The 21,759-nt window shown below is 42.3% G+C and overlaps 1 protein-coding gene across 2 annotated transcripts in view; it reads right to left on the bottom strand.

The window, feature by feature from the left end:
- Positions 1 to 21,759, bottom strand: part of LOC126173067 (protein furry) — a 1,238,628-nt gene that overhangs the window by 550,962 nt on the left and 665,907 nt on the right. For both annotated transcript variants that reach the window (XM_049920928.1, XM_049920929.1), the window contains one exon: positions 1,926 to 2,054. In XM_049920928.1, coding sequence (XP_049776885.1) covers positions 1,926 to 2,054 — 129 coding nt within the window. The remainder of the gene's footprint in view (positions 1 to 1,925; positions 2,055 to 21,759) is intronic.

Raw genomic sequence — 21,759 nt, 5'->3', positions numbered from 1 at the left:
TTTATCTCCTACGCATGCACAGTATGTTACATTTATTTAAGTCCAGTCTTTTTTCCAATCTTTGATTCTGCTGTCTACCGACATTGATAATTTTCTTGTTATAGACAACCCCTTCACCTTTGCGTATCACGGTAAGTAGCATGTATGTCTTTTGTAGATAAAAACCATTACTGTCCGCCACAAAACACATACTTAGGTTGTATATTTCGTGGTGCATTTGTATTAAAGTTAGACTTATATTGTAGCTTGATAGTTACATTATATCACTGTACTGTGAAGCGATACATACAGAAAAATATCGATCTATTTGCAAAGTTTTTGATAATCGTGATCCCACAGAGGAATCATTAACTGACCGATGAAGTATTCTGATAGCTCGTCATAGAGGCACTGCCCTACTCTATTCACACTTTCCTACAATCCACACTGTTTACAATAGATGACATCATACAAATGGTATACTGCAGAAAGCTCTGCCCAGACGAAGCTAACGTGAACCAAAAATCAGATGACATCATAGGATATGTGGTGGAGACCACTTCCATCATCTAGCCTCGTCATACCTGCGTGCTATCCTAAGTGACTTGAGACTCTGTACTCTGAATCAATCTCTTTCATGTGGTGTAAATTATAAGATAGCTTACAAAACACCACTGTGTTGTTTTTAACAGTGTTCGGCAATTTGTCTACTGAGACAATAACAACAGATGGGAGTTGACTGCTGTGCAAGTAAACTTTCCAGACAATAAAGAATGAGAAAAGATTATAAAATGTTCTGCCTATCTACAGTTTTAATTAACTGACTATAACTATGTGGAGATTGTTCATGCAAATTTCAACAAAGGCGATATAAGTATTGTACAGAAGTGTTATATTAATTTCGACACCATACCTAAAACCGACTGTCAAACTAATGAAGACTGTTTTGAAGTGAGGAAGGAATCATTCAGATACATTATTTCATCAAGATTCACTATGATGCTGTCCGAAAGGAACAAGGGGGAAGGTTTGTGAAACACAGCAGTTGCCATCATCACGACCATCGCCATCATATGCTGCTGAATTAAAAATTAAAAAATTATACCAAATTCGCCTTAAAATGTCTAGTCATTCCATGACACACCAAGACATTGTTCTACTCCCCCGCTAAATTGCTAAGAGCATTGACAACAACCAATTTTGTATACAATAAATGCAGTGACTGCTCTTCCCAGTCACTGGTTTCTGAACAAATAGAAATATTTATTTCTACAACAGCGCAAAAAAATTACGAAAATTTGCATTGCTGCTCACCCACGTAGCACTCTTTTGTGCTAGATTGGACAGTTTTAATCATCCAACCTCCTTCAATCTGAAAAATGGTTCTAATGGGTCTAAGCACTATGGAACTTAACGTCTGAGGTCATCAGTCCACTAGACTTAGAACTACGTAAACCTAACTAACCTAAGGACATCACACACATCCATGCCCGAGGCAGGATCCGAACCTGCGACCGTAGCAGCCGCGTGGTTCCGGACTGAAGCGCCTAGAACCACTCGGCCACCGCGGCCGGCCCCTCAATCTGAATTTACCATTTGTGACTACATATACGAGGGGAAATGACAATTACTGTCGAGTGGTGGAAGAAACGTCGACACGTTCTGATGAACAGTATAACAAAACTGATAGAAAAATGCACAGATACCATGTGTAATCTCACAACTGGAACGTTGAGCAATGCTGCCGAGATAGCGTGTACAGCGTATGCCACAAATGTGTCCAAGACAAAGAAAACTAGTTTTCACAAACGATGTATGAGGCGAGACGATAACTTTTACAGCTTCTGTAAGTGTCGCTAGGAAAGATCATTCCCTTTTATAAACATACTCTGCACTATATCATATTTCTAAAGCAAGGCTGAGCACTGCAAAGCGTCGGTGCTAACCTGAGAACATGGGCATAGTGAGCTCAGGGTGGAGCTGCGCCAGCTGTCGGGACAGATACATCTGCGAGCGGCAGTACGTCGTCGACAGCAGCAGGTCCAGTGTGTCCCTGCCGCGGTCTGCCGCGCCACCTGCAACACACAAACAGTAGGAGAATGCTGTGAATAATTTAAGTGAGGAACACTCAAAGATTCAGTTCATAATGTACAGCTACGATACGATGTACTGTAAGCAGTTTCCTCCAGCACGATCTCGACCAGGAGCAAACTTCCGTCGTTTATTCCACAGGAAGAAAGGAAGATTAGAGTTAAACGTCATGTCGACGACGAGGTCATCACAGATGGAGTACAAGCTCAGACTGCCAAAGGATGAGGAAGGAAATCGGCCTTGCCATTTGTAAGGATCTTTCTCGGTTAAGGAGTTTAGGGGACTCCGGCGAAACCACGAGAAATCCAAAATGTCGATGGCCGGACGGGTGTTTGAACCGACTTCCTCCAGAGTACTACCCAAGCGTCATCCTGCTGCGCCACCTCACTCAGTTGGTTATTCCGCTTGACCTACAGATACTGCGCAAACCACTGAATAGTACAAACGTGGCTGTGACATACAAGCGGTCAAAAAGGTCCCACTTCAATTGTCGGTGTTAGGCTACTTGTAAGAGAGGAAAACAAAACTTCTGATGTAATACGCAAAACTAGTTCTGTGAGTAATCCTCGGTAAGTCACTTCTCAATTACGGTCACTAAAGTATAGCATGAAGTGTAATTTTAATAAATAAAAGTGTCTTAAGGAGAAAGAACTGTAACTATGTAACTAGATCAGGAATTAAAACTATTGCTACAATTTCTCCGTTACTAGTTAAGGTCGATTGTTTGGCTGGCTCTGAGCACTATGGGACTCAACTGCTGTGGTCATAAGTCCCCTAGAACTTAGAACTACTTAAACCTAACTAACCTAAGGACAGCACACAACACCCAGCCATCACGAGGCAGAGAAAATCCCTGACCCCGCCGGGAATCGAACCCGGGAACCCGGGCGTGGGAAGCGAGAACGCTACCGCACGACCACGAGATGCGGGCAAGGTCGATTGTCTACAGCGTGAAGTAAACATTGTAAGTGTGCTCTCAAAGCATCTTTTTTAGTAAACTTAACTTGAACAAACAATTTTTCAAACTGGGAAAACACGAGCTTGAATTATTGTTATTGCTGGGTCTGCAATTAATATTTGTCTAGTACGTTGCTGAGTATATACGTAGATGTAACTAGTATGACATCAATATTTTGCTTCACAGTACCACAAAAACGCAATGGTAAAAGCGAAAGTGACACTGGAGACCCACATCTGAAAACATATTCCTGCGAGATATGTAAATACTTACAAACACAAATGCCAAAACATAGCTAAGCTGGAAAGTTCTATAATGTGTCGGTATCTAGCGATTTCTTGGTGCTCTCTCGTCGGCCACTGAAACAACTGACAATAACTGTTGTGAAAAGCTTAACCTTTTCCGTATTGTTGAAGCGCCGTTAGTAAGTGTGAAAGCTCTTAATTGCCCGTTATCCTTCGAAACATGTCATAACGTTACTGCTTCCCATCTGTATTACAACTTTATTATTTTCACTTCTTTGCTTTTGTACTCTTTTCTCACATTTTTTTAAGCAGAGCAACTCATAATACATGGAGGCTCTTATATGTCTTGCATCCAAAATCATCTGACGATATATTTTAGGAATATTTGATATGTCGAACACAAACGTTAGTGCTGATTTCACATTCCGCATCTAAAAGTGATTGTAATCATTTTGTGTTTATTTCACGTGAGACGTAGCAAGTTTTCAACGACTGCACAAACTGTACAAGGGTAAGCAAAATTAACGTCAAGACGTCTCAGAATATGTACTCGCGTAAAGTTTCAGACTAGGGCAGTATCAATTTGTAGGCCTGACATTTATTAATTACGAAAGTGTTTCACTGCATTCTCGCTACTGTTCCACAAGGCACAGCTTTTTAGCGGTGTGAGGTCGAGAGGTGACGATATGGAGCGACCATGGAAATCTGCTATCCACTGGTCATAGCGTAAACAGCCTTTATTAACATCCGTGCAACTAGTGGACGATCTGAGGCTCTGCAGTCCACTACCGCTGCTTTGGGGGGCACAATTACCGCAACGCTGCTCTTGCTGTTCAAACGACATTTCGAAATGTAAAATCTGGGCTGTTCAAATGGCTCTGAGCACTATGGGACTTAACTTCTGAGGTCATGAGTTCCCTAGAACTTAGAACTACTTAAACCTAACTAACCTAAGGACGACACACACATCCATGCCCGAGGCGGGATTCGAACCTGCGCCGTAGCGGTCGCGCGGTCCCGGACTGAAGCGCCTAGAACCGCTGGGCCACTCCGGCCGGCTTCTGGGCTGTTCACATAGAATGAATAAAATTAGCAGAATACAGCTCTGAAAATGTGTAACTGATCAAGTTTTGCATATTTTGTAAAATATGCTAAATACTGTGATTTTAAAACGTGTAAACACGTATGATGAGTTGTGAAAGTTATATTCTGATCATACATTGAAGACTTTCATTACTGGAAGATTAACCGTCAACTATTGATATTCTGTTACGCATACACAACGGCACACAAACTTCTTATCATAATGGTGTCTGCCGAGGACACAACACTTGCCCATATCACTAATACATTCCATGATGCAAAACGAACTAAACTCACCTAATAATGATGATATCATCATCATCGGAATTGCATAATGGAACTCAAAATTAATAAAGTGCCAGAGCAGGTGTCTTCTAGTCATTACTGCCTTTCCACTTCGTAATTTTCATTTTTAGGCATTAATATTTCATTTTGCATATTTCATTTGTTGTATTTTTTTTTCTTTTTTCGCCAATTAAATTCAATATCCGATGTATTATCCAAAGGTTTCTACTAGGCCTTGTCTTTTTGCCAATCAGGAATATGGACCCTGGAGTACACGACATTCTCTAGCCACGAAAAAACTATACCACCTGGTATGAAAGATACATGAGACGGGCAAAGTACCCTCAAGCTTCAAGAAGGATGTACAAATTGTGGTTGCAAACAGGACAGGTGGTGGAAAGTGTGCGTATTACCGAACTGTCAGTTTAATAAGTCATGGTTTCAAAATATTAATAAGAATTATTTACAAAGAATGGAAAAACTGGTAGAAGCCGATCTCGTCTTACATTAGTTTGGGTATTGGAGAAATGTATAAACACGCGGGGCGATAGTCTCCCTACGACTTATCGTGGAAGATACGTCGAAGAAAGTCAAACAAATGTTTACAGCATTTGTAGATTTAGAGAAACCTTTTGACAATGCTGACTGTAATAAACTCCTTGTACTTCTCAAGGTTGTAGGTATAAAATACTTCGAGCAAAAGGTTATTCACAACTTGTACAGAAGGCAGACTGCAGTTGGCGGAGTCAAAGAACTTGACATAGGAGCATGGTTGAGAACGGAGGCAGTGTTGTCGCCCATCTCAGAAGATATTCAATCTCTGCGCTGAGCAAGGAGTGAAGGAAACAGAGAAGAAATTTGGAATTGGAATTAACCTTCAGGGAAAAGATTGAAAGCTCTGCGGCTTGCCGATAACATTCTAATTCAGAGAAACAGACAGTAACTGGAAAAGATGTTATAAGCTGAACATCAACAAAAGTAAAACAAGGATAATGGAAAACGGTCACATGACATCAAATGATGCTTAAACGATATAAAGTACAGACTGGCAATAGCAAGAAACACATTTCTGAAAAAGAGAAATTTGTTAACACCGAATATAAATCTAACTGTTAGGAAATCATTTCTGAAGCTATTAGCGTGGACGTGAAATGGTAGACGCAAGAAGATCAGTTGGTTGATTCGGGGAGGGGACCAAACAGCGAGGTCATCGGTTCCATCGGATTAGAGAAGAATGGGGAAGTAAATCGACTGTGCCATTTTCAGTGAACCATCCCGGCATTTGCCTGAAGCGATTTAGGGAAATCACAGAAAACCTAAATCACGATGCCCGGACGCGAGTTTGAATCGTCGTCCTCCCGAATGCGAGTCCAGTGCGCTAACCACTGCGCTACCTCGCTCGGTAGGCAAGAAGGGAATTTTTTTGGGGTCATCACTCCTCTGACTGGTTTGATGCGGCCCGCCACGAATTATTCCCCTGCGCTAACCTCTCCATCTCAGAGTAGCACTTGCAACCTACTTCCTCAATTATTTGCTGGATGTATTCCAATGTCTGTCTTCCCTTCTGTCTTATTTGGCCGTAAGTCCTCCAAAGCTCTTTTAAATTATGATTTTAATACTGGATCCTCTATCTCTTCTAAATCGACTCCTGTTTCTTTCAATGTATTCTTTCCACCTATCCGCTCTCTCCTCTACATTTAAGAGTGGAATTCCCGTTGCACTCTTAATGTTACCACCCTTGCTTTTAATGTCACCGAAAGTTGTTTTGACTTCCCTGTATGCTGAGTCTGTCCTTCCGACAATCATTTCTTTTTCGATGTCTCCACGTTTTTCCTGCAGCCATTTCGTCTTAGCTCCCCTGCACTTCCTATTTATTTCATTCCTCAGCGACTTGTATTTCTGTATTGCCGAGTTTCCCGGAACATTTCTGTACTTCCTCCTTTCATCAATCAAATGGTTCAAATGGCTCTAAGAACTACGGAAGTTAACATCTGAGGTCATCAGTCTAATAGAACTTAGAACTACTTAAACCTGACTAACCTAAGGACATTACACACATCCATGCCCAAGGCAGGATTCGAACCTGCGACCGTAGCAGCAGCGCGGTTCAAGACTGAAGCGCCTAGAACCGCTCGGCTACATCGGCCGGCTTTCATCAGTCAATTGAATCAAGATAATAGAACCTTTGAAAACTTGTACCACAGAAGTAAGCAGAAGATCAGATGGGTAAATCGTCTAGCAAATGAGGAGTTCCCGAATTGGATTGTGGATGAAAAAATTTAGGGCCCAATTTAATTGAAAGCAGAGGTCGCCTGATAGTAAGACACATCATGAGGCGTTAAGGACTTGTCCGTTTCGTATTGGAAGTAAGTGTGGCGGATGAGAAGTATGGAAGAAGACCAAAGTTTCACTGTGTAGTAAGCAGGTTCAGATGAATGTTTGTTGAGGTAGATATGAAGAGGCTTTGTACAGTATTGACCAACGTGGAAAGCTGCATCAAAGCAGTCTTGGGGCTGAAGACCACAACAACAACTTGCTGAAGTACCCTTTTAGAAACAATCTTGCGAAATGTCCCTTATCGAATGAAAGAAAATCCAGAAAATGTTTCGTAGATGTGACTTCAGCAGCTACACGGTCCAGTTACATTAATGTGACCAACACCTACGTTCGACGTCAAGGTGCAATAACCTTTCACATGCAACAGGTGGCAGCATTAGCACTGTAGGGTATAAAAACGTGTCGAGGGTGCAGAAAACAGTGCACTCGTAATGCAGAAACAGAGTGATTTATCTAACTCCAAAAGAGCATGATCACTGGCTTTCGGGCCACGGGTGGAAGCATTTGCAAAACGGCAAAGTTTAAACTGTTCGCGTACCACCGTGGTTAAACTACACTCCTGGAAATGGAAAAAAGAACACATTGACACCGGTGTGTCAGACCCACCATACTTGCTCCGGACACTGCGAGAGGGCTGTACAAGCAATGATCACACGCACGGCACAGCGGACACACCAGGAACAGCGGTGCTGGCCGTCGAATGGCGCTAGCTGCACAGCATTTGTGCACCGCCGCCGTCAGTGTCAGCCAGTTTGCCGTGGCATACGGAGCTCCATCGCAGTCTTTAACACTGGTAGCATGCCGCGACAGCGTGGATGTGAACCGTATGTGCAGTTGACGGACTTTGAGCGAGGGCGTATAGTGGGCATGCGGGAGGCCGGGTGGACGTACCGCCGAATTGCTCAACACGTGGGGGCGTGAGGTCTCCACAGTACATCGATGTTGTCGCCAGTGGTCGGCGGAAGGTGCACGTGCCCGTCGACCTGGGACCGGACCGCAGCGACGCACGGATGCACGCCAAGACCGTAGGATCCTACGCAGTGCCGTAGGGGACCGCACCGCCACTTCCCAGCAAATTAGGGACACTGTTGCTCCTGGGGTATCGGCGAGGACCATTCGCAACCGTCTCCATGAAGCTGGGCTACGGTCCCGCACACCGTTAGGCCGTCTTCCGCTCACGCCCCAACATCGTGCAGCCCGCCTCCAGTGGTGTCGGGACAGGCGCGAATGGAGGGACGAATGGAGACGTGCCGTCTTCAGCGATGAGAGTCGCTTCTGCCTTGGTGCCAATGATGGTCGTATGCGTGTTTGGCGACATGCAGGTGAGCGCCACAATCAGGACTGCATACGACCGAGGCACACAGGGCCAACACCCGGCATCATGGTGTGGGGAGCGATCTCCTACACTGGCCGTACACCACTGGTGATCGTCGAGGGGACACTGAATAGTGCACGGTACATCCAAACCGTCATCGAACCCATCGTTCTACCATTCCTAGACCGGCAAGGGAACTTGCTGTTCCAACAGGACAATGCACGTCCGCATGTATCCCGTGCCACCCAACGTGCTCTAGAAGGTGTAAGTCAACTACCCTGGCCAGCAAGATCTCCGGATCTGTCCCCCATTGAGCATGTTTGGGACTGGATGAAGCGTCGTCTCACGCGGTCTGCACGTCTGCACGTCCAGCACGTCCAACTGAGGCGCCAGGTGGAAATGGTATGGCAAGCCGTTCCACAGGACTACATCCAGCATCTCTACAATCGTCTCCATGGGAGAATAGCAGCCTGCATTGCTGCGAAAGGTGGATATACACTGTACTAGTGCCGACATTGTGCATGCTCTGTTGCCTGTGTCTATGTGCCTGTGGTTCTGTCAGTGTGATCATGTGATGTATCTGACCCCAGGAATGTGTCAATAAAGTTTCCCCTTCCTGGGACAATGAATTCACGGTGTGTTTATTTCAATTTCAAGGAGTGTATAATGCATGGCAAAATGGCGCTCTATCCAAAACCGGCACAGAGGTAACTGTGATGCACCACAGGCCACAGATGACAGGGGTGAATGACAGCTGTGTAGATGTCTACGCCCGAACAGACGTGCAACTGTTGAGCAACTGACTGCCCAGATGAACAAAGGCGCTACAAACAGTGTTTCCTCAACGGCTGTTTAGCGAATGTTGCTGCGCACGGCCTCTGTTGCAAGCGCCATGGTTCATGCACCCATGCTGACTGCTGTTCATCGGTGACGAAGGCCGTAATTTGCACACCAATACCGCAAATGGGCGTCCACTGAATAACGACAGGTGACCTTTTCAGATGAATCAAGTTTTACGCTCCACCGGACAGATGGCAAATACCCTGCAACAATTGTCGGAAGGGTCCAGCAGGGAGGAGAAAGCGTTATGGTCTGGGGAATGTTGTCATGGTGTTCCCTGGGTAATTCGTCATTCTGTAAGGCACAATGAATCCGCAGAAGTATGTATGTATTCTTCGGTACCATGTCCACCCCTACATACGTGTACGTGTGTGGTTCGAAGAGCACCAGCACGAGTTTACCATACTCCCCTGGTCACCAAGCTCCACGGATTTAAATCCAATCGAGAATCTGTGGGACCATCTAAATCGGGCGTTCGTGCCATGGATTCTCAATCGTGAGATCTAGCGCAGCTGGCTACAGCACCGGACATGACACCATCTCCCTATGATATCTTCCAAAACCTTTTGAGAGACTTCCTTCAGGTCTCCCAGCGGTCCGTGCTGGAAAAGGTGGTTATACAGGCTATTGACAGCTGGTCACATTAATGTGACTGGACAATGTACTTTTGGCGTTCAAATATCTGGTTTTGCGAGTTAACAGTTGCAGATGTGTTGTTTGTACACTGAAGAAACAGCCCATCAGACCCCACCAGGGACCTGGAGAAAAAATTGCGGCGCGGAAGGCAAAAGAACTACGCAAAGCGAGAGCCAGGAGTTTAGCAGTAGGGATGCTGCGGCTGACGGCCGGCGTGTTTTGCAGCGACAGAGGGTTTGTCGTGCGGAGGCCGCCACAACACGGCAGGGCACGAGTCGTGCGCTGCCTTCGGCGGCGGGCAAATTAATCGCAGTCTGTGGCCGAAGGGCAGCAATTAGCGGACGCTGCGGGTTGGGGTGTGGGGAGCGGGCGGGTGGATCAGCCCGAACCGGTGAGCGCCCGTCTCCACGCGACCGGCAAAAAGTGCCCGCCACGCTTAACAAGTACTTCGCACGACCACCGACCTGTGAAATGTCAAATTGAAATTTCGTTCCGGTTGAAAAAATGTGTCGATTAGGTAAACGCTTCAAAATAACAGGGCGGATTTTTGACCACAGCTGTCCGACCAACTGAATACAGGAGCTCTTCGCTGTTATCAGGTTTCCGGGACTGAAACGTCTGCTTCTACTGCGAAATTCGACACTGACAATAAAGCAGTGAAGAGAGATTTCCCGTTACTAATAACACCGTTCTATAAGAAACAAAACTAGTTTTTGGACTTTTCATGTTCAGTTCCCCGTACCTAAATTTTTACCCACTCCTTCCTCACATCCGACCTCCCACGCACTTCAACCATCCAGTTCCTATCCTCAAAGAAGATACTTAGAGGTCATCACATTTTCACATTTTTATCAGAAGAACCAGCAAAATTCCTGAGAATATAGTACTTGTACACCTCGAAGAGAGAGATCCAGATGAGGAAGGGGAAGGTGGCACAAATATTAAAAAGGTCTGATACGATAATGTGGATGTAGACGGCGTTCACCGACTGTAGCTCTTTTGTATATCATCATCTGGACTGTGCGTTTGAATCTTAGAAAACAGATGCCTGTAAAAAAACTCAGTCCTCAAACGCGCGATAGAAGAAATGCACGCGGTATTTTTTCAGACAGTGTTACTCAGACAAGGACACTCGACGGTTTATTCTTTGCGTACGGCATCGCATTTACACTAAAGACTGGCGGACCGCAGTAGTAATCTGGTTTTCATATTAATTTCCTGAGACAGCAGCAAGACGTACCTGACTCGAAGCAAAGATTGAAACCTCCAGTATACCGGCTGTCTCTCGTAAGAGTCATCAGGCGGATTATCTCTGTCATTTCTGCAAGTGTTTGAAATTCCGTTTTGGCAATATGTGGATGGAGTTGGCCCAAACAAATACTGTTCATCATATGTTTCATGCAATGACGAGTGTCCACGTAAAGCATCTGTTTCTTTTCTATTGCAAGTCAAAACCGAAACAAAACTTTTCTGAACGAGTGGTAAATTTATCAGAAACAGTCCTTTCCACAAAGGAAATCGAAGTGTTAGCAAAAGGCTTAAAATATGCTACACATCATAAACCTTCTACTACGCAGTTAGATGTAATACAAGTTGATAGAGAATACATTATAAATACCGACATAGCAACCAAACACACAGCAGGGCGTGAAATACAAAAATGGCTCGAGTGTATCACTACTACAACTCAATTTATTGACCACAACACAGTGAATAACCTGAAGGAGAAAATCACCCAAAACAAAACAATTATTGCGAGAGCAGATAAAAGTAATACCCTGGTCCTCATGGACAAAATTAAATATGTTGAAAAAGTGAAACAACTCCTCATACCCAATACCTACTGTGTCCTTAACAAAAACCTTTAATGAAGAAATTAAAAATTTAACCAAGTCCTGCAAAAGTATAATACACGATTATGAAGATAAATATTTGATCAACATGAATCCAATAGCTCCTAAACTGTGTGGACTCACTAAACCACACAAAAAAGACCATCCTCTAAGACCACTTGTCCCAACGTCCGCCGCCGGTACCTGAGTCGTCAGCGCGACAGAATGTCAATCCTAAGGGCCCGGGTTAGATTCCTGGCTGGGTCGGAGATTTTCTCCGCTCAAGGTCTGGGTGTTGTGTTGTCCTAATCATCATCATTTCATCCCCATCGACGCGCAAGTCGCCGAAGTGGCGTCACATCGAAAGACTTGCACCCGGAGAACGGTCTACCCTAGCCACACGACATTTATTTACTTGTCCCAACCTACACTGCACCAAACTACAAAATTGTCAAAGAATTACATTCCTGTATCAAAACCAAAACAAAATTCAAATCTAAGTTTGGAATTGTAAACTCAGTGGACCTTGTCAGCAAAATTAAAGATCTTATAATACCAAGTAGTAGCAGCTTATTTGCAAACGTACCTACACAAGAATGGCTTGATATTATGACAGAGCTATTATACAGAGCAGGTGTGAACCCAGTACAAGTAGAAGACATAAATTTTGCCACCCAAACATGTCTGAAACAAAATTATTTCGAATTTGAAGGTAACGTTTACAAACAGCTAGAAGGATTGGCAATGGGGTCCCCCCTCAGTCCCCTCTTAGCTGAAATATTATTGGATAATTTTAGAAAAACAGTTCCTAGAAAATGAACCCCTCAGTAATAATATCAAATACTGGTACAGGTATGTAGATGATGTACTGTGTATGTGGACAGGTACCAACAGACGATTGAACACATTCCTAGAACATATAAATTCACAACACAAAAACATACAATTCAACACGGAGCTAGGTGAAAAATCCATTACCTTTTTATACCTTAACATAGATATCACCACAAAAACACGTACTTTCAAAATTTACATAAGACCTACAACAACAGACACAGTAATATCCCCATGTTCACAACACTCAATAACACACAAACATGCAGCCTTCCATTCCATCGTACATTGCCTCACATCCATACCAATATCAAAATAGAATTTCCAAACAGACGTAGACACCATTGAATATATTGCATATAACAATGGTTATAACCCTGAATTAGTTGACAAAATCCTGCATAAGAAACAAAGAAAGAAAATCTTACCCTACATTTATGCCCCCTCTGCAATAACAACCACACCAAAAACCTACTGGTGTACTATTCCATATCTAGGTAAGCTATCAGACAAACTATCCAAAACACTGAAATCCCGAAACTATAAAACATCATTTTATGTAAGAGGCACTACAGCTAATCTCGTATTCAACAGGAAGGACAAAACAGATAAACTAAACAACAGTGGGGTCTATAAAACAACCTGCACTGACTGTAATAAACTGTACATTGGTTACACTGGCTGGGCCATATCAACAAGGCTGACTGAACATGAACGCAGCAGGAGAATAAATAATTTTTGTGGTTTATTTTATGGAGCTGCGAATTTCCAGAAAAAAATTCTGTAACAAAATCAGAAGAAAATCTTCACACATCAAATCCTCTTGGCAGCTCGACTCCGTAAGTTGTGTTACTGGTAATAGATCTCGGCTTTCTGACCCCCAAGCTGCTTCACAATACAAGCGTCTCTGAAGAAATTCGAATCGACCATAAACGATACGAAATTCCATATTGTTCTCCACTTAAGACTCACATGCCAGGGTGATAAGTATGAAGGAAATGAATTGATAAGCAAATAGCAAGAAAATACTTCCAGCTCAGTAAGTGAAAAACTTACAATGCTGCATAACAGGTAATGCCTCTTTCCGCTGCTGACAAGCAAACTTTGGGTTTCTAGGAACACATAACTTTATTTATGAAATGCCACATTTGAATACCTGTTGAGCATGACATAGCATACCAATTAAACACAGACCCAATCGAAATCAAAGTGAGTAGTATTTTACAAATTCGTGCCGATAGAAAAAACAACGGTTCAAATGGCTCTGAGCACTATGGGACTTAACTTCTGAGGTCATCAGTCCCCTAGAACTTAGAACTATTTAAACCTAACTAACATAAGGACATAACACACATCCATGCCCGAGGCAGGATTCGAACCTGCGATCATAGCGGTCGCGCGGTTCCAGACTGTAGCGCCTAAAACCGATCGGCCACCCTGGCTGGCGTGCTGATAGAGGCATGCTTGTGTACAGATACTCAGTTTTATTAAAACAGACTTTTGTCATAAGATTATCGTGGGTAGTTTTATTTCATTTCTTATAGCACAGTGCACAATTTTCGTAAGGTTTCTTTTAGTGTTGTTAAAACAATACTAAACATGAGAGAGAAATTAATCATCAACGATATATGCGAATTCTCTGATGTTATCTATAACAGACTGAAAATGGACATGCAGTTTATACTTGCTCTGCGTTAAAGCTGTCAAACAAGGTTTGAAGAAGAATAAAATGCCACTGCCACACGACAGCTAATGTAGAAAATACTTTTCTGACTATTTGGGTACGATGCGCTCTCCCCGTACATAATACAAAAGCTTCGAGCTGCATCTGCTGCCTGGCCGTCTATTAAACCTGAAAAGAACAAAATGTCGCAGAAGTTAGCTATTTTTCCACATGCGAATACTTTGTGTTGAGAAGTGAAGGGAATTATATTCCAAGTTCCATTAGATTGATAACTTCAGCAGACAGCAGAATTGTATTTTAAAAAATGTAGCAGTGAATGTACACGAACCCACGACATCTACATTGCACAACGGTTACCGTTATGCTACTAGTTGTCAAGTAGCTGCAGCTGTTCCAGAACTCAACAACAGTTCTTCCAGAACTTCCGCATTCCACAGTGCTGTGAGATAATAGATATGGCTGGATCTAGACATCTGAGAGAGACAGTTACAGCTTTTCTTTTGCACTGCACGACGGTTTCAACAAACAGATAGCGCAATAGAGTAGCTCAAATGGAAAGAAACACTTCCTATTTAAATTTCTGCATCCTACACCGTTGGCAGTTCTATGTAGGTAGCAGTTATGTTATTTTATTTCGGTGATTACAAAATAGAGTCGAATGTATGCACTGGATAGTCGGGGAGGCTAGTTCATGGTGATTAGGTCAACCAAGTAAATGAATGTACTGAACATGCTGCCAACCACTACATGGAGCCTGTGTGTCAGAATTCTCATCGAGTGTGCCACATTGGTGTTATGATAGAAAAATAAGTTACAGATAAGAGTCTTTGGTGGTCTGTTGGTTTGATGATAGGTTCATATACTGACGGTCTAGGTCCGATTCCAACTTCTGCTGATGCTTTTTGATAGGGAGAGAGACATTCTACTCGTTTCTGGCTACGCCAGGTGAAGAAGGTATAATAGCATTGCGGTCTGAAATTTAAATTAAACATGATATTCCTTTACCAAGTAGACGTTAGGTTGAACCGCAATAAAGTCAGGAGTGGGGACATGTACAAACTCTATCGTCAGTAACCTTTCTTGTACTAGTTATTTATTTCTAGTGACGAAAGAAACGCTATGTAGGGTCATAGGACACGTATTCCATCTTTTATTTGAGCTTCTGTATGCCGATAAAATTGGTTCTGAACTAGAAATGCAACTCAGACCGCCCTTAACGCGGAATTTGATCCCTTCGTGACACTACAGCTGGACTACTATTTGTTGTTTGTTCAAAACTGCAGATTCCTCAACATCTCCACATATTGCGCGTGAATCGGTTCGAAACCTGGCCCGGCACTAAGGTTTTCATTATGAATTATCAAGCTCTAGCATGAGAACACCTATCTTCTGGTGGATATTAATTTTGATTTTTAAAGCATTTTTATTCGTTGTCAACACTAACGATATCTGACGTTTTTGACTCCAGTGAGACATATAACTGTAAGTTCAAGGATGTTATTCCGAGCTGCTGGTGGAGAAAAATTCGGTAGCTGACGTCTGTTTGTGTGTAGAAACGATATGTGTGGGGTTCGATTCCCAGTCAGCACTGAACGCTTCGTCATATTATTTCTATTTCAAACATGGTCACACGTCGCTGCTGTGGTAACAAACCCACATTTAACGATAGTTTTCTCTAGAATATAACAGCGATAGGTGCCGGGTTGGAGTCCTGGGAAGGAAAAAATTAATGTTTCGTCTCGTCATATCAGTTAAAACATCTAGCTACTGCCTAGAAAATCCGATATGTTACAGTTGATTGTGCTTCGATAATAATCCGTCTAGGTTCTGGGTTCGAATCCCTGTCCAACACAAAGCTTTACCTCAAGGCATATCAAGTAAGTTACTTGTGGAGAAGCAATGTTTAACATCTCTCGTAGTTCGTTAACAGGGACAATAGATGCTGAGTAGGAATTCGCGTGCGTTAAAAATGTTTACTTTATGTAATTTAAAGTTGATATTTGCTAACTTATACTGTATATCACTGTGTATGCCTAGTCAGGAATGACTGTTAGCTTCCGTCAGTCACGAAATCTTAGTCTGCATGACCTGGGTTTGAATCCATATGCAGAACGAGACGGTTCGTTGTGTCATTTGAATTTCATACATATTCTCAACTAGCTGCTCGTGAATAACTTAACTTTTTAATGTCACTTTGGGTTAAATAACAAGTACGGTATGTTTCTTTGAAGAGGAAATCATGAATACGACGAACTTACTGCATGCATTACCTATCTGACGTAATAATGAGAATGGTAACATTTCAAGTATGTCATTTATTACAATAAATGTGAGCTTACAAGCCTTAAGGACAGTCTTATCTGTGATAAGGTGTTCCCTGATATTTCTAGTATGGTGTTATTACTTTACATCTTGAGTTATTGCGATACAGAGCAGTGTTTTCTAGTGGTGACTTGTTGGAGCCATTTTCAATAGTCAAACGACTGTACCAAGGAGAGATTAGAGGAACTGCTAGCCAGCTGCGTTATGTGGGTTGCATGCGAATCAGGCGAAATGCAATTCAGGTCATTCGGATACTTTTGAGCATGGCTGTACATGTCAGAGTTCATTCTAGTGTTCGGCCAAGCAATGCGTGGTTTACCTTTAGCGTAGAAGGTTGCCCAAATCATAACAGCGTAGAAGGTTGCCCAAATCATAACACTTCCACTACCAAAATTTCTGCTCATTCTTGCCTGCCGCTCACTTCTCAGTTCGTGCCAATAATACTGGAATCCTTCCGTCCATCTAAATTAAACCTGTTCTATTCACTGACGATTATTTTATCCCATTCCGAAGTCCATGACATATTTTTCAACAACTTCCAATCTACCTGTTTATGTTTGGGTGTTAGGGTAGGTTTCTGCATTCGGTTCTTGAATGCAAGATGTTTGTCATTTGACAAAATTTGTCGTACAAGTCTGGCAGTTACTAACGACTTTAAATCAGCAACAAGTTGAGAAGAATAACGTTTGGAGGTCCTTGCTTTGCTTAAAAGGAACCGTTTCAAGGCTTCAAATAATTTTCTTCTTAGGCTATATTTTCCGTTCGGTTCATATCGTGCACCCAATCTAGTTAAATTATCAATCACTGCACTTAAATAGTTCACCTTCTTCGCGGTTAGACGATTATTGTTTTTTCATCTCATTGTAACTGTTTTCTGCATCACATTGTCACAATCGTGGTTTATCTACACAACACGCTCTGTCACTCCTACATACAGTAAGTCACATAGGCACACACAAGGTGGCAGTTATTGACGTATATGAAAAGAAAACAAATTAGTTATAATATACGGTGTGCACACACTTTATTCAATATGCAAACGTCACTACAGATATTCGGATTTCGTTATAACATCTTCGATGTGTCTGCAATCATTGGTGGTGATGAGGCGCAGACGAATAGCGAAGTTCTGCATGATACGCTGAAGTGTCGGACGGATTATCCATGCTGATTTGATAGTGTATCGCCTGAGAAATATTGGTATCCTGTACGAAACAATTGTGTCACTAAAAATAATGAACACGCCATGCATGTTCAAACACCGAGACGCTCATTTTATCTTGAAGTACAATTAGTATTTTGCTCCTTTTTATATTTACTTGGAAACCATAAAAATTGTTGAATAAGCTAAGTACAGTTTTCGTGCAGCAAGTAACGTCCTTATCAAACAGAAAGGCCAGCAGAAGTTGAAAGATTTCTGAGAAGCGTTGTTAGAACCATGACAGGTTGGTATAGCTCAAACGAGAGCGTAACAAAGATAGTCAGGGAACTTAAATGGAAATCCCTGAAGAAAAAAATAAAATAAAATGAAGGCGACGTTGTTTTCGCGAAATCCTGTTGGGTTAATTTACAGATTCATTATTCGCAGAAAAATATGCAACAAACGCTCAGAGGCAGAAAGTTCGTTGTTTCTCCCTCGCTCGATACCCGAATGGATTGGGATAACAAGTTGCTAATATTGGTATGAAGTAGACCCCGCCAGCTATTTTTCGGTAGCACCCTATTTTCTTCTGTAAACAGAATGTTGCTGGCTGTTATATGTCGAGAAATTCGTTTATTTTAGAATATTCGCGAGTGAAGCTATGTCACGTCGAAGGTGAGATCATTAAATATAGAGCACAAGTCCGGATTCGAAGGTAGAAATCAGAAGAAAATCAGACGTGTCGTTTTCGTAGATACCATCCCATTATTTCCCTTAAGCGACCACGAAAAATCTAAGTCTGGATGCCGGGACGAAGAACTTCGAGTTCACCGTCCGTCCTATTCTGGCGAACGCAATTTTCTGACTGTTTCCGAAGCTCCTGGTAGAAACAAACACTCCATTCCAGTCTGTTATTAATTAAATTGTCATTTTTGCCGTTTGTGTGCTATGTAAATGCGTAGATAGGAAATGATAGTTGAAAAATTTTACAGTAGTACTTTGTGGAATTTACGACGTTACATCTGACTCACGTCGTACAATCTGATCTGCTTCTCTCTCTCTCTCTCTCTCTCTCTCTCTCACACACACACACACACACACACACACACACACACACACAAAAGCACGCATGTTCGCATATTGTGTGTGTGTGTGTGTGTGTGTGTGTGTGTGAGAGAGAGAGAGAGAGAGAGAGAGAGAGAGAGAGAGTGAGAGAGAGAAATGCTGGTTGGACTGTGTACACATACAGATACACAGAGAGCTGTTATACAAACGTTATCGGTTTTCTCTATTGTTTCTCGTGTAATGATATTTCGGTTAGGTCACTCGAAATGCTAACACCATAGGGGATAGACTTCAAACGCCACATTTAGCTTTTACCAAACGCATCGAGATATGTCGTGGTCCCTATTTACATTTTTTACACTGGAATGTCATTACTACTTTTTATCTGTTTGAACCTATGATTTGAAAGCTATACTTTGAATGTCAGTCGATTTTCCAACATAAAGTGACGCTAGAACAGCGTTCTACTTTCTTGTATGTTATTTTCCTTTCAGATGCACAGCAATTTCCCCGACATCATCTCATAAATCCAAATGCAACATTGACCTTATGTGCGAGTGACTTTACGTTTTCGTCCCAATTCGTATCACTCTTTATAAAAACTAGAACGACGTAACGTGCTCCATATATTAATTATTAGTCACATAATCGAATATTATATCGTTATTTCTCCTTTTAATGGGGATAACGTTGATTTTGTGCACTTTCTATACTGCTGTCATTAATCACGTAAAGTGGAAATTTCGTCCAAGTCTTTTGTCACTTCCTTACAATCGTCCAACGAAATCTCCTGCAGACAGCACCATGGTCGGGGAACAATACGATATTTCTGCTGACCCTACATATTAGTGATCGTTAAATATTTTTGCTCGAGGGCCACTCCTGAAATCTTTCATGATGAATAAACCCGTTCCAGTTGTATTTGTCAAATCCTTTACTTGGGTAAAATCGTACACACGACCCGGGCTTCTGGATGTAAAACCCTATCTTCAGGAGTTTGATTTCTAAAAGAAAGTCGTAGCCGTCATGTACAAACTCCAGCTAATTTATCAAGTAGCATGCGAGATCCTGTGCGGCTGAGGAACGAACAAGTTCTCTGAGTCAATCAGAACAACCCCGTGTAAACGTGGCCACGAAAGTGATCAGCCCGCCGCATATCGTGGAAGCCAACGACACCGTACAACAGACTCAGACACTGTCGGGCGGGACCTCGGGCCCCATATTCACCTATCTTATTAATAATTGGAAACCTACATAAATTAGTATGTTATGAGCCCCCAAGGGCCCTGCCAGAATATGATACGTTGGCCGTCAAAACCCCTTCTGCCAAGTACTGATCGTTAGAAGTCGGCACCGTTCGGAATACTTCGTGTTGAATGTTCGCCGTTTCGGATTGCTGCTACCCTCAGCACTCCCAAACTTGTGACACTGAAATTGCGTGACGAGCTGTTGTTGTGTTGTCTGGGTAAGCGGATGATTAATTGTTTAATAATAGTAACTGTAATTACAGTTAAATACATTACGTAGTGTAAGACGCGATCATAAATTTTTACTAAATATTTTTGACGTCATTTTTCTTCTACTTGTTGCTTTGTATCCACCAGCTTTAATTTATTTTCATGTTCCTTGCTATAAGTAGCAAGGAGATTCGCATTCACAAACCCATGTCACTTCGGTTTGAAATGTATACCACAGCAGCTGAACGGTACGAGTCAGATACGCCTGTGAGACAAACAATAAAACATTCACCCTCACACCTAACTCAGCAACGGTCGCGCTACTTATCCCTTCTTCCGTGAGGTAAGCGGCCAACGTTACTTAGGCCACAGCCGAATTAACCAATATCAATTAAAACTAAACACATCTTAAAATATTGCTGTGTCTATAAATAATTTTGTTTGTTACTGAGGAGGGAAACTATGCTCTTAAGATGCTCTTAATTCCAATCCCAAAGAAAGAAGGTGTTGACAGATGTGAAAATTACCGAACTATTAGTTTAATAAGTCACTAACGCGAATTCTTTACAGACGAATGGAAAAACTGGTACAAGCCGACCTTGGCGAAGATCAGTTTGGATTCCGCAGAAATGTTGGAACACGTGAGGCAATACTGACCCTACGAATTATCTTAGAAAATAGATTAAGGAAAGGCCAACCTTCATTTCTAGCATTTGTAGACTTAGAGAAAGCTTTTGACAATGTTGACTGGAATACTCTCTTTCAAATCCTAAAGGTGGCAGGGGTAAAATACAGGGAGCGAAAGGCTATTTACAATTTGTACAGAAACCAGATGGAAGTTATGAGTCGAGGGGTATGAAAGGGAAGCAGTGGTTGGGAAGGGAGTGAGACAGGGTTGTAGCCTATCCCCGATGTTTTTCAATCTGTATATTGAGCAAGTAGTAAAGGAAACAAAAGAAAAAATTGGAGTAGGTATTAAAGTCCATGGAAAAGAAATAGAAACGTTGAGGTTCGCCGATGACATTGTAATTCTGTCAGAGACAGCAAAGGACTTGGAAGGGCAGGTGAATGGAATGGACAGTGTCTTGAAAGGAGGATATAAGATGAACATCAACAAAAGCAAAACAAGGATAATGGAATGCAGTCGAATTAAGTCGGGTGATGCTGAGGGAATTAGATTAGGAAATGAGACACTTAAAGTAGTAAAGGAGTTTTGCTATTTGGGGAGCAAAATAACTGATGATGGTCGAAGTAGAGAGGATATAAAATGTAGACTGGCAATGGCAAGGAAAGCGTTTCTGAAGAAGAGAAATTTGTTAACATCGAGTATAGATTTAAGTGTCAGGAAGTCGTTTCTGAAAGTATTTGTATGGAGTGTAGCCATGTATGGAAGTGAAACATGGACAATAAATAGTTTGGACAAGAAGAGAATAGAAGCTTTCGAAATGTGGTGCTACAGAAGAATGCTGAAGATTAGATGGGTAGATCACATAGCTAATGAGGAAGTATTGAATAGGATTGGGGAGAAGAGAAGTTTGTGGCACAACTTGACCAGAAGAAGGGATCGGTTGGTAGGACATGTTCTGAGGCATCAAGGGATCACAAATTTAGCACTGGAGGGCAGCGTGGAGGGTAAAAATCGTAGAGGGAGACCA

The sequence above is a fragment of the Schistocerca cancellata genome, chromosome 1, assembly GCF_023864275.1.
Source record: "Schistocerca cancellata isolate TAMUIC-IGC-003103 chromosome 1, iqSchCanc2.1, whole genome shotgun sequence".
In the NCBI taxonomy this organism is placed as follows: Eukaryota; Metazoa; Arthropoda; class Insecta; order Orthoptera; family Acrididae; genus Schistocerca; species Schistocerca cancellata.
Note: the sequence above shows the minus strand (reverse complement) of the source record. Positions and strands in the feature narration are given on the sequence as shown.